Source organism: Cornus florida, unplaced genomic scaffold (assembly GCF_030987335.1).
Source record: "Cornus florida cultivar Cherokee Brave unplaced genomic scaffold, ASM3098733v1 CherokeeBrave_3.0.0_Hap2_Chr10, whole genome shotgun sequence".
NCBI classification, from domain to species: domain Eukaryota; kingdom Viridiplantae; phylum Streptophyta; class Magnoliopsida; order Cornales; family Cornaceae; genus Cornus; species Cornus florida.
Genome location: NW_026775580.1, coordinates 39,988,931 through 40,007,599, shown reverse-complemented (window position 1 = coordinate 40,007,599; position 18,669 = coordinate 39,988,931). Strand labels below are relative to the sequence as shown.

Sequence of the window (18,669 nt, the reverse complement as noted above, 5' to 3'; positions counted from 1 at the left end):
AGCAACCTTCCCATGCATGGAAAAAATTTTGAAAATTTTTGCATGTCATTCCATGTAATGCATAGGGAAAGTTTTAAACTTTGCATGCGGCAACCTAAATTCAAGCTATGCATAGAAAAATTTTGAAGCTTTGCATGGCATTCCCATGCATAGAAGAAATTTTTGAACTTTTGCATCGCAACATCATTCCAATTTTAATGTAGGGAAAAATTGTTGAAGCTTTGCAAGATAATTCCAATCCAATGCATGGATGGAAAATTTTTGAAACTTAGCACTTTATCTCTAAAGCATGGAAAAAAATTTTAAAATTTGCAAATTCAGTCCATTCCACTACATGGATGGAAAATTTTTGGAAAAATTGTCAAATTGCTCAACATTTCTAATACCTAGATGAAAAATTGTCAAACTTTGCATTTCATCTCCAATGCATGGAAAATTTTGGGGAACCATGATCCAACAATGCGTTGAAAATGAGAGGTTGTGCACATGAGTTGCATGCCAAAGATCCTATGAACTTGCTCGAAAGCGATGGAAATTTCCGGTAATGAAAATTAGAGCTGAGAAGGTCTAAGAGGCCGGTCTAAAATTACGGAACGCAACTGAAGACCATTTCAGAAAAATCAAATTTTTGGCTTTTCTAAACCATTTCCCAAAAAATTTCAAGGCACGAGCAATTTGAGAAGGTAGGGAAGCTTGGAACATCGAAAGAATTTCTTCCCTTGCTTTGCTAAATTTAATGTCGATAGCTAGACGAACCAGGATCAGGATCCATTGGAGAGATGGATCCTTAACGCTCCGTATGCAACTTGCCTCCTTCATATGGTCTCAAACTTGGATCAATGAATGGTGAGGGATATTGATCCTTCCGAAGAGAAACAAGTTTGGCCTTAGAGGATTTGAGCATCGCTTTTAATCTCACTTCTTTTCTTTTCAGATTTAAGCAAAGGTGTTGCTTGTTCGAGATTATGGAGGCTCGTTGAATGTCATTGTTTTGACTAACAATGGTAGGATCAGGACCTTTCATATTTGCAATCTCCAAGTCATATACCTCATTGTACGCAAATGGTTTGTTCACAGGTTGAGTATCATGGACAATGATTCTAGATTGGGCTGGAATGATTGGAAGAATTTTCAGCAACTTATCAACATTCTCCTTACCTTTGTCCGGTGTTTCACCCTCAAAATGTTGAGGTAACTCCGGTGAAGAAATGGAAGGAGATGGACAATCCCACGATAGAGATGGATTTGGTGCTTCCCATAAAGGAGAGGAAAATGGTGATGGAATATCAAGCAAGGAGTTGACTTCCCGAATGGATTTGTCCACACCAAAATCCTCAAAATCAAAAGGGACCAAGCAAGCATGTAGGGGATCCTCCGTTGAAGGAGGTGGGATTGGATTTTGAATGTGTTCATCAGCAATAGTGATTTCAAAACACTCATTGTCATCTGAAGGAAGTTGCACAGCATTGAAGATATTGAGCTTAACATTCATATTCCCAAAAGAGATATCCATCAATCCGGATCTACAGTTAATGGAAGCATTAGCTGTAGCTAGAAAAGGACGTCCGAGAATTATGGGAATGTGTTTTCTTGGATCATGGACTGGTTCCGTATCAAGAACCACGAAGTCTACCGGGAAGTAGAATTTGTCCACTTTTATGATCACATCTTCAATAATTCCCCGTGGTTGCTTAATAGATCGATTAGCAAATTGCAACACTATCGGAGTTGGCTTTAGATCTCCCAAACCAAGTTGTAGGTAAACCGAATATGGAATCAAATTCACACTAGCTCCTAAGTCAAGGAGGGCCCTCTCGATTTTGTTGTCACCAATGACACAAGAGATTGTGGGGGCACCCGGATCCTTATACTTCGGAGGAGTGCTGTGCTGAATGATCGCACTAACATTTTCGGTTAACCTCACTTTCTTTGGTAAATGACTTCTGGAAGTGCGCTTTTGAGTGCACAAATCCTTAAGGAATTTTGCATAGGGAGGAATTTGCTTGATAGCATCCAAGAGAGGAAGATTGATCTTTACTTGCCTAAAGACCTCCCACATGTCTTGAATTTTGCAATTCTTATTCCCAAAATGTGTCGACTCTTGAAGACGTTGAGGGAACGGAGCTTTTGGCTCATAAGTAGTTTCCACATTCGGGGTGACATGCGTGGGACTTCCGTGAATGGTATTTGGACAAGAAGAACTTGGATTTGGACTTAAAGAGCTTGAATTTGGATTTTTTAACGGAGGGTTTTTCTCACTTGTGTCTCCATCAACCTTGTTGTCAACCACTCTACCACTCCGAAGGGTGGTGATAGCTTGAACTTGTTTATGAGTCGGCCCACTCGGAGGAGGGGTTTCATCAATCACATGCATTCCTCTAGGATTTTCAAATGGTTGAGCGGGAAGCTTACCCTTGTCTTTTTGAAGAAGTTGGTTCACTTGGTTAGCTATTTGTCCCATTTGATTTTTGAGCCTAGCTATGGATTGAGTATGGGAGTGAACCATTTGGAGAGTAGGTTGCAAGGATGTCAAGAGATGCTTGTTGGAATCTATGATTTGCTTGTTTAATGATTCCATCATTTGCACATTTAATGATTCCATCATTTGCTTGTTTGCAGCCACTATCTCATCAATTGGATTCACAGGAGGTTGAGTGGAGACATTTGGATTGTATGGAGGTTGGTAGCTTGAAGAGGCTTAGAAAGGCCTACCTTGATATTGAGAAGAGGGCTGATTTTGAGGCCCTTGATTTTGAAGTTGGGAATTTTGTGGGGCTTGTTGCCTCCACGAAAAATTCGGATGGTCTCGCCAACCCGGATTGTAGGTGTTGGAATATGGATTGTTCCCGGGCCGTGAGAACATGGCATTAGCTTGCTCTTGGTTGGGATTGGGAAATTGCTCCGGTGTGGGGCAATCTTCCGAGAGATGAAATGGACTATTACATGAGGCACAAACCGAACTTGCCGAATTTTGAGACAATGAAGGAGGAAGATGTGGTGCCATCAATTGGTAGAATTTATGAGCTATGGCATCCACTTGAGATGATTCCTCCCTTATTGATTTTTGTTGACAAGGATTGGTGTTCTTTGGAGTGGTTGAGGTCGGAGCCCTACGAGAATTGTGTTGAAGTGAATTTTCACTCAAATTCTCAAGTAAGGTCCAAGCCTCATCCGCATTCTTGGACATGAACATCCCACCACAAGAAGAATCAACCATGAATCTATGGGTTTCGATCAAGCCAGCATAGAAAGCTTGCACTAATTGCCATTTTGGGATCAAATGATGAGGACACTTCCGAAGAAGATCTTGTAACCTTTCCCAAGTCTCGTGGAGTTGTTCTCCATCAACTTGAGAAAAGCTTAGAATGGAACGCCTCATTTGGTTGGTTTTACTCACCGGATAATACTTCTTAAGAAATTCTTGTTGCAATTGAGCCCAAGAAGTAATAGAGTTGGGAGCGAGGGAGTTCAACCAATATTTTGCCCTATCCTTTAGGGAGAATGGGAAAAGATGGAGATGAAGTGCATTGTCCGGAAAACCTCTCAATCGGATGGTCGAACAGATTTCAAGGAACTCATCAAGATGCTTATATGGATCTTCATTATCAAAGCCATGAAATGATGGAAGCATTTGAATGGTACTAGACTTGATCTCATATTGAGCTGCATCGATGTTTGGCATCACTATGCAAGATGGAGAAGCATAGGTGGTAGGGATGAAATGATCTCTAAGAGTCATTGGCTCGATATTAGGAATTTCAGCCCTTTCATTCCCTGGATTTCCTACGTTATCCCCCATTATATTGAATTCAGTTCCAAGGTCCCTTATAAGAGTGGGTTCCCTAAGGTTTCGTCTAAGAGTTCTTTCAAGAGAGTTAATATCAATGGGAGAATCGATTGTGGGTAAGGAAAGTGACCTACGACCGAACATCAACAACAAAGCATATACTCAACAAGCAATTCATCAACCACAACTCCACATACGATGTTCCCTTTCTCCTCAATTATCAAGACAGAAAATGTAAATGGCCACGACAAGGACCGATGCTTGAACACAAAATATAAACAAGTTAAGAGCCTCGACAAGGGCTTCACAACTAAATTAAACACATACACAATATTCACAATGCGAAACTAGAAGTCAAGAGACTTACCTGGGGTCCTCTAGACTTACAATTTGCTAGCATTCCCACGGCGAGCTTCGAGTTCCTAGAATCTCACTTACAACACAAAAATGGTTAAACCACACAAGAAATATTCACAAAACACAGTATTCACAATCAAACTAAATTAACCCTAGAACCTTGGTCGCTAAACCGTATGCAAGTCCCCCGCAACGGCGCTAAAAATTGATCGGTTGATCAACTAAACATCAACCTTCGCAATAGCACGAATCATTGTAAAATAGGGCTATTGGTCGGGTAAGTCGAACCACTGGGACTGCGCTAGTCTATGGCAACCTAAGTGTCTAGAATTGTTCTTAGAATGATAAGGGGTTTATAGAGGGTTGTGTTTGTTGTCACTTAACTACAAATTCAGAATGCATACACAATAAATTGAAGGAGATTAAAAGAGAAGATTTAGAGAAGGAAGTCTAGGGAAGTGAATCCACTCCAAACCTCTACACAAGCTAATTATATGATTGATTTGGGGAATTAATGTAGAAATGACCTTGATGAATAACAATTCATGACTACTATATCATCTTCAAGAAATTCAATTAATTAAAATGTAAGAACAACCTATCAAAGCTCCACATGCTTAAATTACCTAAACTATGGTGCAATCCTCAACATGCTCACTAAGCTAGAGATTGTCAAACAAGTAACCAATTGATGAGAGCACATGATAACAAGTCACAAGGTTAATTCATCAAAAGAAATTCTTAAGCAATGAATTAACAAGCTACTCAAAATCATGCCATTAAAACCATTCCATAGTCTTAGCTCCATTGTCACTATGAAACTACAAGCCATACAACCATGAGATTAAATCATCTAAGACAAGAGTATTTAATGCAACATGATCTTTAGAACATTAAAACATCCATTACATTATGTAACATGCTCTAGATTATGGAACTAGTCAAATACACATTTCATTCCCCAAAATAAATCAAAAACTAGACATGCTTACAAGGAGGAGTTTCATCACCTCCCTAGATGGAGGTTTAGTAATCCATGGATACAAAAATGGAAGAGGAAGAAGAAGACTCCATCTCCATTTTCGAGCTCCTACTGTAGCACTCAAGAACACCCTTCTCCTTGCTCTCTTCTCTCTCCTCTATCTTGCTAAAGATCAAGTCCCCAATGTGTGGCCCTTGGGTAGCTTTTTATGCTCCAACAATACCCTCTCTCCTCCAAGGAACACCTCCAACCACTTCATAAAGAAGGAAGATGGCATTAAGGAAACCAATGTGCAAGTGGGCTGAAATGAGCCATTTCCGAAGGGCATTCTGCCTGATTTTCGAGCACTCGCTTGGTGATCTCGAGCACTCTAACTTAGTGCAATGTGCAACATGCTCCTCGTGCTCATCGCTGACCTATTTTGGTAAAACTGCTATAACTTTGTGCCCTGAACTCCGAATGATGATTTGTTTGAAGATTTAGAAAGCTAATTCAGAGCTCTAAATATTTCATGTTTGGTGGAGATCCAATTCTCAAGGATGGTTGGTCAAAAATGAAGATCAAGGCAGAATTTCATTGCTGCCAGGCAGTTCTGCGCGCCTCTGGTAACAAGGCCATAACTCTCTGCTCCGTGCTCCGAATGACAAACTGTTTGAAGATTTGGAAAGCTTATTCAGAGCTCTAAATCTTTAATGTTAGGAGGGAAGTCCAGTTCTCGAGTTTGGAAGGTCAAAATGGCGAGCAAATTCCAGGTTCTACTGTTGCCAGAATTCAGCATTGGCACCTTTTGTTGCTCAAGATTCCACAAGGCCTTATTCTTGTTCCATTTTGGCCAATGAACCTGAAAATGCATAAAAACATAGAAATGAAGATAATCTACATAAATTAACATACAACGGACTTTACTAATGCAATTTAGGGCGCTTGAATATATAATATTCGGCGCTTATCAGAGAATCATAGAATTTGCAACAGTAAGTGTAGAGTATCAAATCAAGAATAGGTTGTCTACCTACCTATAAACATGAATTAAATTGTCGAACAACCCATCAAATATAAGTAAAATCTATCAAATTAATTGACAAACCCATTAAATGAAAACCCATGCTTAGCACTAAATCCTTAATTAATCACACATAGACATGCAACCAACATAGAGAACATAGAGAATCTAGTTTAGAGATCAATTCCCAAATAATCACACATAAGATAACATGTAATTAAAATAGAGAATCCTAAGGAAGAATTAAATCAACAATCACAAGGCTAAGCACTAATCACAACAATATATATATAAATCCCAAAAAATGGAAATACATTAGATTACACAAGACTTAGGGCTAATCCAAGCCCTAAGTGTAGATGTAGTTAATCATGGAGGAGATAGATGTGGTCATAAAACCCTCAAGGGTAAGCTCCAAACATGGCTCCATCTTCTTCTTCTTCTTTTTTGAGGCTGTAGAGAGAGAGAGTATATGGATCTAGAGATGTGTTCTTGAGATGTGCCTCCACTTCTCTCTTTTCTTGTAACCCTAATCTCTAACTTTTTAGAGAGAGAAACAAATGAAAATGTAGAAATTACAATGTAAAAAATATGAATCTCCCTACAAAAATGGTTCAATCTCTCATATATACAAGGCTTTTAGAGCCCAAAAATGTAAGAACTCAGCCCTAGGATTGCCTCATTCAAGCACAGCCTGAGTTGGTTCGAAATGAGCTTTAGATCTATTTTTTTATAACTTCTGCGAACAGTTCGATCAATCTCAAGGTTGGTTCGATCGATCTGGGTTCGATCGAACCAACTTTTCTTCGATTAATCCAACTTGGCAGTTTCCAGCATCAACCTCCTTTTTGCTCCAAATCAGCCTCCTTTTGCTCCAGATTCTCACTAAGACTTAGTTTGACTCCAAAAAGGCCTTAATGGACCGAAATTAGCCCGTTTTAATATTATTGACCTGGAATTGGCAAAAACATGAAATTAGACTAAATCGGGAAAATAAGATAGAAGAATGGACTAAAATACCCTCGCTTAGGTGCTAAAATGCGTCACATTTGAGCACTCATCACACTCCCAAACTTAGATATTGCTAGTCCCTAGGAATGAACTACAAGGAAAATAAAGAAATGAACAATTACACAACTATGAACTAGAAAGCAATAAAAGGATAGCGCCACTTTCGTAGGGAACACGATTGCATTTAGGGCATGCAACAAGCCTTTTAAAGCCCTAGGTTACCCCTAGTAGATGAGTAAAGTCTCGTGAGGGTTTCTAGAAATGATACCCACAAACATTATGCTCATTCTCAGAAAAGAGGCACCAATATTGCAAACAAGCATTGGGAGAAAATTACCTCAAGTATGCAATTTTTCAACCATTTCCAAGCAATCTCCCAAAATTTCAACATTAAGAAAATAAATATGGTCCTCCACACATCAAGAAAATGATCATGCAAATCAAAACAACTCTAGAATTCTTTTTGAGTGAACCAGTATTAAATATGTTGCTATTTAAGCCAACTAAAGAAATGATCACATCCTTACCCTTAAACTAGCACACAAATCTAGTACCGATCATCAAAATAAAGAATAGACCTTTTATTAAAGCTTTATTCATCTAGGTGCGCTTATTCTTTGCACTCAATTTTTATTTTTTATTTTTTTTTCCTGATGATCCTAAGGATCAAAGATGGAAGCATGGTGCAATGTGTTGATCTATTAAGCTTTCTAGCGATCTATGAGGTTGAGCGTTAGGTCAATGACTCTCAAACCGGATGGCTTTAGGGCATTAGGTATTTAAACACCCCTAAGGATTTACAAGCTCAAATCAACTAGGCTACAAATCAAAACATCCTCCATCTAATCATTTCACACTTCTCACCTTTTAGGAGAAGTCCTCACTTTTTTTTTTGCTTCTGCAATAACTCTTTTTTTATTATTATTATTATTTTTTTCCAGTTATTAGTAACCTAGAGTTTGGGCCCTCTACCTTTCTGCGCGAGAAGTTCAGTACTTGATGAGGCTAGAATCCCTGCTACTTAATGAAAAGGATTTGTTATCCAATCTTGTCAAGATGAAAGCTTTCAATGCACTACTAGCTCAATTGGGATATAATCAAATTAATAGTCAACAAAGCATGTACCCCACAAATGAATGCTAGTGTGCACCTATGCTAGTGTAGAATCCTAGAGTGAATCTCAAAACAATCACAAAATCAAGATGATGTGGACCACAAATGCAAGCAAGATGTCAATCTTTCGAAAAATTTACTCCTAAATGGCATCTATAAGGCATACAAGGAGTATTGGACTTTCAAGTCAAGTAATTTTTAAATTTTAAGCAATATAGTCCTCAAAAGATCAAAATCATAGATAACATCAATCTCAAATCTTAATCATGCAATTAAGTCTTAAACTTATGTAGAATGCTACAAAGTCACCTTACCCCAAACTTAAACTGCACATTATTCTCAATGTGCAATGAGAACAATGGAAAAGATGGAAAGAGTATACCAAGGTGGTGAAAGCATGAAGCCCGGCAATGATCCAATATGAAAAGGGTCTCCCCCAAACTTGGAATCAACAACCTACTTGAATAACCACACTAGCAAAGTCACAACAAATATCAAATGGGGTAAGAGGTAAATGAAATGATACACTCTAAGGTAATATAGCACAAGATAGAAGAGATAAGAGAGCAGTCCCTACACCAAGCATGAATACACACAAGGGCACAATGGTAAAAAGTTTTTATTTTTTTCATGAAAGTATGTACAATGAAACAAAATGCAAGAAAAATAAAGAAATAAGAATGAACATGAACATGTATGATATAAGAGATAAAAGACACAATGTGCCATGCGGGTGTTAAGTTTAACGTCTATAGCAAGACATAATGCTAATTTGAAAGATTTTTATTTTTATTTTTATTATTTTATTTTTAAAACGTAACAAATATGTACACAAACAAAAATAAAAAGGCAAGTAAATAAAAATGCAAGAAGTAAAAATGTAAAAAAATAAAGAATGCAAAGAAATAAAATTTTTTTTTTAACCAAAAGAGAAAATGACAAAAGTAAAAGAAATGAAAAATAAAATAAAATAAAAATAGAAAGAGAAAAAAAGTCAAAGAGGCAAAGTTGTAATCGATCCTGACTTGGATCGATCACACCATAATCGATCTCAATGTTCGCATAATGGGACAAAGGCTTGAAATTTGTAAAGCTTGGAAATTATTTTAAGTATAGAACTGAGATCGATCGAAGGGATAACTAGATCAATCGAGGGATCTTTGATCGATTGGATAAGAAGTTCGAACAATACACAGAGACCTGAAATATGCAGAGAAAGTTCGAACGATGGGACAGAGAGATGATTCTCTACTTGCAAAGAGGTTCGATCGATCGAAGGTACACTTATGATCGATCGAACTATCATCAAATGCCTAATTTTGAGCTAAAAGTGCAGAAAATCCTATGTTAAACCCCAATGATGGTAACAAGAATGGAGATTGAAAAATGGATGGAAGAATATACACAAGAATGAAAAATAAAAAGAAATGAAGGAGGAATAGAGTTTTAAGAACTCTACGAAAAACTAATGTTTATGCCTAGCATGCATGAAATCTTCAATGAAGCTTAATGGAACATATCTAAACGCCGCAAGAAGTGAAAGATAAAAAGAAATGGGAGAGGGATAGAGTTGAAAACTCTACGAATACTAGTGTTTAATGTCTCTAGCAAGATCTTGGGTCAACTTACTAATCAAAAGTATTAAAGACCGGATATGAAACATCCTTATTGACCCTCTTTTCAATTTTCTCATTTAATGCCTCACTTATGACAATGAAATTATCCTCCAAAAGAATGACTTCAAAAGAAATGGAAGGAGGATTTCGTTCCTTTCATCCACTGTCTTGAAAACAAAATCAATAATGGTTGGCCTTGCCTCAGTTTTGTGCTCCTAAAGTGTATTCAAAGAATCACTTCCTTTGTGAATTGGCAAGTCAATGTCTTTCAAAGACTCATTCGGAATTTCAAGAAACACCTTCTCTTCATCCATCTTCTCTTGCTAAGAAATAGCAATCTTTTCACCCTCTAAAATAGCCATGGAGTATGTGACTCGACGAAAAGTGAAAATGAATCCCGTACAAGGATCCAGGCTCAAAATGAGGCACCTTGCAATAACTTTCATTAATTGCACAATAGCCCTACAAAAAGTGATAACTGCAAAACTGACCCAGAATGAAAATATCTTTCAAAAGATATTTTCATTCTGGGCCAGTTTTGCAGTTATCTTTCGAAAGATATTTTCATAAAAACCCCTAAAATAAAATATCTTCGAAAGATATTTATGAAAAATACCCCAAGAAAGTAGAATGTTTCTGGTTGACTTCATTCATGGAGCTTTCTATGTCAAAACCACATCTTTCATACATTTGCAAAAGGCACTCCTCAAGAGGGTTCTTTGAGAGAATAGAGGAAAGGTCCTCTTCAAATTTTTTCTCCTCCACCTCTATAGTGGTCAACATCTCCTCACTCTCAAAAGTAGTAATGGTCGGAATTAAATCATGATCAAAATAAGGAAAATCCTCATAAGTCATGTTATGCTCTATCGGATTAGCCATTAGTGGAATCATCAACTCCTCAAACTGCTTATTTGTTACTTCTTCCTAACTCTCCTCATCCTCATCTATATAAATTGAAGTTCTTGCTATTTTTTCATTTGCCTCTTCCACCTCCTCTTGATTAGAAAGAGTACTTACAATTTGCTCAACTTGAGCTTCTAATTTGGCTAACGTTTGAGAATGAGAATTAATAAGTGGATTTTATGAAATATGAACATCAAGTAAAGCTAACAATTTTTCTTCAAATCCGGGTGAGTACCTAGAAGATGCTGGCGTTGGTTCATCATAAAATGGCGGGGGAGGGTAACAGTCACAAGGAGAATAATGAGAATAGGCAAGTCCATAATAAGATGATGCATACTGAAATGAAATGGACTCAACCTCATAAGGATCAAAATATGATGGAGGGGCATAAGGTGAAGGGATGTAATTTCCCTCCAAACTTGGATCAAACATTAAAGCAATGAAATTAGCCTCAACAAGGGCTATCACAAGCATGCAAAAAAGTGTATAATTAAAATACAAGAGTTCCAAGAATTGCTCACAAAGGTTCTTAAGCAACTTTAAATTCCAATGTTAGCTTTAAGCTCTAATTATTGTTTTAAGTTCCAAAGTTTGTCTTTCTTGTAATCAAGTACCTAATTGACAAATAATATCAAGAATTAGAAATGAATATACAATGGAAAATAAAATAAAAATAGAAGCAATCAAGAAAACACTATTGTCTAGTCTAATTCCAACAAAACCGTTAATCCCCGGCAATGACGCCAAAATTTAACGAGTCTCGCCCATTCCTCTAAGTGATTAAGAAAATAGACTTTTTAATGCGAGAGGTCGCTTCTCAAGGTCAAAATATGAATGTGGTTTCGGAAGCCTTTCTAGTCAAATTTACATTTATAAAAACCACTAATACAACTAATGAAGTATAGCGAGTAGGAATCGTCCGCAGGGATTATACGTGTTGGAATTTTACTTCAACTCTAGCGTATCAAAAGATTGCAAAGGAGGGTTCATTGGTTGATTACTCTAGAAAATAATTAATTAAAATGTAATTAAAGTAAACTAGTGAGAGATAGGGATTGAAGAGATATGAAGAGAGGTCTAAGGGTGTTGGAATCACCACTAAGCTCATGTAATTAACCACTTCCTTTCCATTAATGGGGAATACATTCTTACAATCTAGATGTGGCCACATATATAAACACAATTTGCATGTAAAAGTGTGAACTATCTAATGCAAGAGTGAATTGTCTACCCATCCAACAAGTAAACTAAGTGTAGAACAACCCACCAAGACAAAGGCATAATCCATCAATCAGTTAACAAATGGGTCTAATGATAGCACACATCAATATAGAGAATCATGGAATTTGCAACAATAAGTGTGGAGTATCAAATCAAGAATAGATTGTCTACCTACCTACAAACATGAATTAAATTATAGAATAACCCATCAAGTATAAGTATAATCCATTAAATTAATTGACAAACCCATTAAATGAAAACCCATGCTTACCCATCACTGAATCTTTAATTAATCACATATAGACATGTTGCCAACATAGAGAATCTAGTACAGAGATCAATTCCTAAATAATCACACATAAGACAACATATAATTAAAATAGAGAATCATAAGGAAGAATTAAATCAATAATCACAAAGCTAAGCACTAATCACAACAATATATATATAAATACCCAAAAATGGAAATATAAGGGTTTAAATTACATAAGACTTAGGGCTCATCCAAGCCCTAAGTGTAGATCTAGCCAATCATGGAGGAGGTGGATGTGGTTATGAAACCCTCAAGGGTAAGCTCCAAACATGGCTCCATCTTCATCTTCTTCTTTTTTGAAGCTCTAGAGAGAGAGAGTATAAGAATCTAGAGATGTGTTCTTGAGATGTGCCTCCACTTCCCTCTTTCTTCTAGCCCTAATCTCTAACTTTCTAGAGAGAGAAACTAATGAAAATATAGAAATTACAATGTAAAAAAAATGAATATCCTTACAAAAATGGTTCAATCTCTCATATATACAAGGCTTTTAGAGCCAAAAATGTGAGAACTCAGCCCTAGGATCTCCTCTTTCAAGCACAGCCCGAGTTGGTTCGAAATGAGCTTTAGATCTGTTTTTTTGTAACTTCTGCAAATAGTTCGATCGATCTCAGGGTTGGTTCGATCAATCTGGGTTCGATCAATCCAACTTTTCTTCGATCGATCCAACTTTTCTTCGATCGATCCAACTTAGTAGTTTTCAGCATCAGCCTCCTTTTTGCTCTAGATCAGCCTCCTTTTGCTCCAGATTCTCACTAAGACTTAGTTTAACTCCCAAAAGTCTTTAATGGATCAAAATTAGCCCATTTTAATATTATTGATCTGAAATAGACAAAAACATGAAATTAGACTAAAACGGGAAAATAAGATAGAAGAATGGACTAAAATACCTTCACTTAGGTGCTAAAATACATCACATTTGAGCACTCATCAGACATGAATCTGATCAAAGATTTTTCATTGAATCTGTTGCATAAAACAATGATTAAATTTGTAAATAGTTTAATTAAGCATTGCAAAAGAAGAATAAGTTGCTGGAACTTAGTTTCTTCGAATGAAATTCGCCATTTGGAAGAAAGATTTGAAGATAATAAAATGACATTAAGTCATTTGATGAATTTTTGATTCATGCTATTTTGTGGGTGGTGCTTGACAAATTGGAATGAATTACAATACTTCTATTTATAGAAGTCTTAATCAACTTATTCCCTAACTTTTTGCTAGAAAATATCTTTTTCTCCTTAATTTTCTTCTCTTTCAATTTAAACTAAGTTAACACTTGTAGCATATTTGAATTTCTGCATGTTATGTTGGAGCTTCCCTTTTAACCAAACTCCAGCCCTTCTTTCTTCCTATAAAAAAGGAATTTAGTTGTAGCCTTTCAACCAAACTCTAGCCCTTCTTCCTTTATGTCAGTAGCCCAATTTGAAATAGTTAACCATTAGTTGCTAAAATTTAGCAACTTCCTTGTAAGCTTGACAGCCAATTAATATATCCAATATAATTACACAGGTCGTTTCCTTTTCTGCCCCTGATATTTCCAAATGGCTGATTCTTATAACGTCATGTTGAAAATACCTATTCGCTCCTTATTGGTCCACGTCATCGCTGAGCTGGTTGCCAAGCTTTGGTGCCAACACAAATACACCCTAATTTTATTTTATTTTTTGTTTTATTTTTATTTTTATTTTTTTTGTGACTAATTTTTAGTTCCTTCTAAACATGTATACTTTCATCTAAATAGAATATCTGGCTTTTTAAGTAAATCTCAAATTTAAAATCTTTTGTTGTGGGGATTTCTAGAGAGGCAAAGTTAGAGACACGTAGGTTAGGAAAAGGCTTTCGGATAGCACTAATGCACAGTGACGGAGCCTAAAAAAAATTTCAGGGGGGGCACATTATAGTACTGTATACCATACCATATATTTATAATATATTGTACATGTATATAAGTCAATATTTATGAGTATATATATATAGAAAGAGATAATGATATTTTTGGAATGAAATTAATTTATAGATATTAGAATATAAGGATTAAGGAAATAATTTAGGATAAAAAAATATGAAACATATATAGAATTTTACGGAGAATGAGAAAATTCAGGGGGGGCACTTTCCATATTTTCATTAAAAAACATATATATTATTATAAAATATATATAGAATATAAGAGATGGAGAAAATTCAGGGGGGACACGTGCCCCTCCTGGTCCTTAATTGGCTCCGTCCCTGCTAATGCATAAATTGATTACTTGTACAAGTAACATAGGGAATTGTAACCAATATTTATTGAAAAAAGCAACTCAAAAGATATGGGACTAAAACCAGAAGTTACAAAGTGTGTTTGCACCATCACCATTTTCAGTGAAAGATACATATGCCTGCTTAATTTGTTACAAGTGCACATCATCACACATCACATGTGACAGCTCTAGGGGTCAAAGGTAATGAAATCACCATGTTAAACCATGTGAATAATTCCTATTACAGTCTTTAGTGTGTTCAAAAACTATGCACAAATGCTTTTTATTTTTTTTCAAAATCACTAATTACATAAAATTAACATAGTCGGTCTGTACATATTAATGTATGTTTGCTTTTACATTAATGGATTTCATTTTTTAATTTTATTCTTTAGATAAAAGAGAAATGATCCGTATGCAGTCACAAAAATTTGACTTCGACATCAATATTTGGCCACATATATGCTCTAAAAACAAAGATTTGTCCCAAGCCAATTTGAAACGAAGTAATTGGTTACCATTTTAGCTTTCTAGTTATTACTATATTTTCTATTCATCATCAGGATAATATTGAATAGCTAAAATTTGTGCTATGCACATCAATATGATATAATGCAGGCAATGCTATCTGGGGGCATTGAAACTACGAATGTGACACTTACATGGGCACTCTCATTGCTCCTAAACAATCGACATGTTCTCAGATTGGTCCAAGAAGAGCTTGATGTCCATGTTGGAACAGAACGATTAGTGGATGAGACTGATCTGAAAAACTTAATCTACCTTCAAGCTGTCCTAAAAGAAACTCTACGTTTATACCCACCTGGACCACTGGCTATACCACATTTGTCTATGGAAGATTGCGTTGTTGGTGGCTACAACATCCCGAAGAGCACACGCCTATTAGTGAACCTATGGAAGATACATCGTGATCCTCATGTATGGTCCGATCCAAACGAGTTTCGACCTGAGAGATTCTTGACAAGCCACAAGGATGTCGATGTTAAGGGGCAACATTTCGAGTTGATACCATTTGGCAGTGGAAGGAGAATGTGTCCTGGAATTTCTTTGGGGCTCCAAATCTTGCAAATGACACTGGCTAATTTGATTCATGGGTTTGAACTTGGGACTCCTTTGGATGAACCAGTAGATATGACTGAGACCTTTGTGTTAATCAACCATAAAGCCAACCCATTGGAGGTCCTTCTCATAACCCCGCGTTTGCCTACTAACCTATATATATGACAATGGGCTATACAATGTGAGATATTAGGAACTCATGATAAAATGCATATATGTGAACATATTGTATATGTGTTTATGTAGGTTTAGTGCTTGAATATAGACCATGAATCTCTATATTCTTATAGATGCATGTATTAATGGACCTTGTGAACTTGAAATAATTTGCTTTTATTTATTTATTTATTTTTTTTGTTTCTGGTAAGTGAGAAAAAAATTTGTTGGATGGAATTGAATATAGAAACAAATGTTCAAAACAAGCAGATCAAGCAACTTTGATATATTAGGGAACCACATTTGAGGCTAATTACATTTTCGTTTATAATTGGTAATAGTTTTGCTTATGATATTTAAAATTGTTGTCAACTTATGTTTGGAGCACCAAATCAGCACTATGGAATTGGCATTAATGAAAATTTATATACTTCGTTAAAATTTGTGTCTCAAATTCTCTCAGTAATTAGATTTGTTTGTTTTAGGTTCTAAGGAATTTCTTGTTAGGCATGTTTACACCTCTAAGAAATTGGGTTTGAAACTCTATCAATAGAGGTTGAGTTGAATGGAGAAGGTAGGGAAGAAAAAAAGGAATAGAGGAGTGAGTGAGTGAGAAGAGAACAGATTGGGTAATAGTAAAAAGATACAAAATAAATGGGTGGGCATTAACTACACTTGTATATTCTCTTCTTGATTCATTATTAGTGAAATTTCTTCTCTCCATGAACGTAACCTAGAGTAAGGATGAACAATATGTAAAATATTGTGTGTTGATTCCATATTTGTGATGTGTTTGCTTCCGTTGTGCCAAATGAAGGGAATTTAATTCCCAACAAGTTGTATTAGAGCTGAAGGTTGGTCGTTGGGAGATTATCAGAGCCGAAGGTTGGTTGTTGCGAGATTACTAGAGTCGAAGGTTGGTCGTGCGGAATTTGTGAGACTCAATGGTTCATTGCGGAGGTTTTGTGAGAGTTAATGCTCCGTTCAGAGAGTTTGATAGTTGGTTGATAGGATATATATATAAAACACAAAAATAAAAATAAAAAAACTGTAACGACCCGGTCATTTGCCTTCCTTTCCTTTTTCCTGAAATTTTACGAATGAATTTTTTTCGTTTAATTTTCTTTTCTGAGCTCTATTTCGTGTCGCTTAGTGTCATCTTGAGTGCTCATAATTGGTTCCTGAGACTCATTTCCGTGAATTGACAACTTCCTTTAAGGACTGAGTCATTTTCACATTTTTCGTTTTTCGACACTATGCGCTATTTCATCCTTTTCCTTATTCTGTCTTATCTCCGTTTGTCAGTTTTTGGCACAACCTCACTTCTCATGCTCGGAGTTGGTTTTTGACTTCACGTGCCTTCATCTTGAGTGGTTTCCACGAAATACGTATATTTACTTTTGCAAAAAAGTACTCTAGTTGCTCCCGGTGTCCATAGGGGTATGGATGCAAAGTTCTTTGAAATTATTTTCTTTTCTTGGGCTGTTTTTCGTAAATATCTTTTGAAAATATTTTATTTCATGGGTTTTTAAGAAAATATTTTTGGAAGATATTTTCATTCTGGGCCATAAGTGCAGTTTTCACTTTTTGGAGGGGCCATTGTGCAATTAATGAAAGTTATTGCAAAATGTCTTGTTTTGAGCCTGGATCCTCGTACGGGATTTATTTTCATATTTTATCGAGTTATGTACTCTTGGAATATCCTCCTGGTCGATGTTTTCCAGTTTCAGGGTTTTTGGCCTCGGTTTTCACCAAACTTGTTTTGGGCATAACTTTCTGCTCGGGACTCAGTTTTTGACGTCATTTCTTCCGTTGTTCATATTTTATCATTTTGAATCTTTTTTGTTCATAAAGTTTTGCCATTTGAGCACGTTTGCTCAAATTTTACTTTTTCGGACCCGGCGGAGCCCATTCGGGGCACTTTTTGAGATTTCTATAAAAGGGGGATGAGATATTTCATTTTTCATCTTCTCTCCTCTTCATGCACGACCTAGAGCTCCCATGGCAGCCCAAGGGGTGCTGCCATCTTCTCTCTCCTCTTTTGGTTCACTTTTCTTTGATGAAAAGTCTTCGGCCTTAACGTTTGTTGTTCCCCTCGCCGTGCTCTACCTTTCCCCCTAATTAGAATTTAGTTTTGACCATTTCTTGAGTTTGGTTTTGAGGTCAAGTTATGATTTTCATGGGGCTTCTTGCGGATTCTTGTTCACGGTGTTGTCCCCGACAAAACCTCTCGGTATCGTCGAATTCGGAGCACTTTTATTTTGGTGGGCCTTTGGGATTTTCATCTCAAATTGAGGTAGGAGATGTTCAAGGTTTAAATTCTTATTATATAGCATGCTTGTGATGCTTATACTACTTGTTTACATGATTAAATATAAAATCTAGAGATTTTATTATTTATTTTTCTTGTACGAGATCTAATTTTCCCGGTTGCTCATGACTTGGTTTAAACATGTAGCATGATTTTATATTGCCCCTTGATATGCTCATTGTCGTGTATTAAAATTAGAACATTTGAATAAGTATTAAAGATTTTATTTCATATTTATCTTAGGTGAAAGATTAATTCACATGGCCTTAACTAGCTTGAAATTAATATGTGTTAGCATATTATATTAGGCCTTAGCATGCTCTTCAACATAGTTGAATTTGAAAGTAATTGGAGGTGTTTTGAAAATTAGTAATTATTAATTAATTTGATTAATTTATTTGCCCCGAGTGCACTATTCACTCCATTCGAATTCCGACTTGATATTCTTGATCTACATGCCATATAGTTTCACATATATTTGATTTAGAATATTCGGTAAGGTTTTGAAACCTTTCATTTAATTAATTTCCTTGTTTAAGATTTAATCCTCATGATGATATACAACTTGGAATT

The 18,669-nt window shown here is 36.2% G+C and overlaps 1 protein-coding gene across 1 annotated transcript in view; it reads left to right on the top strand.

The window, feature by feature from the left end:
* The window catches only part of LOC132279777 (cytochrome P450 CYP82D47-like), a 74,428-nt gene extending 58,438 nt beyond the window's left edge, over positions 1–15,990 (top strand). The window contains exon 2 of the mRNA XM_059781821.1: positions 15,168–15,990. Coding sequence (XP_059637804.1) covers positions 15,168–15,794 — 627 coding nt within the window. The 3' untranslated portion in view covers positions 15,795–15,990. The remainder of the gene's footprint in view (positions 1–15,167) is intronic.
* Positions 15,991–18,669: the final 2,679 nt, after the last annotated feature.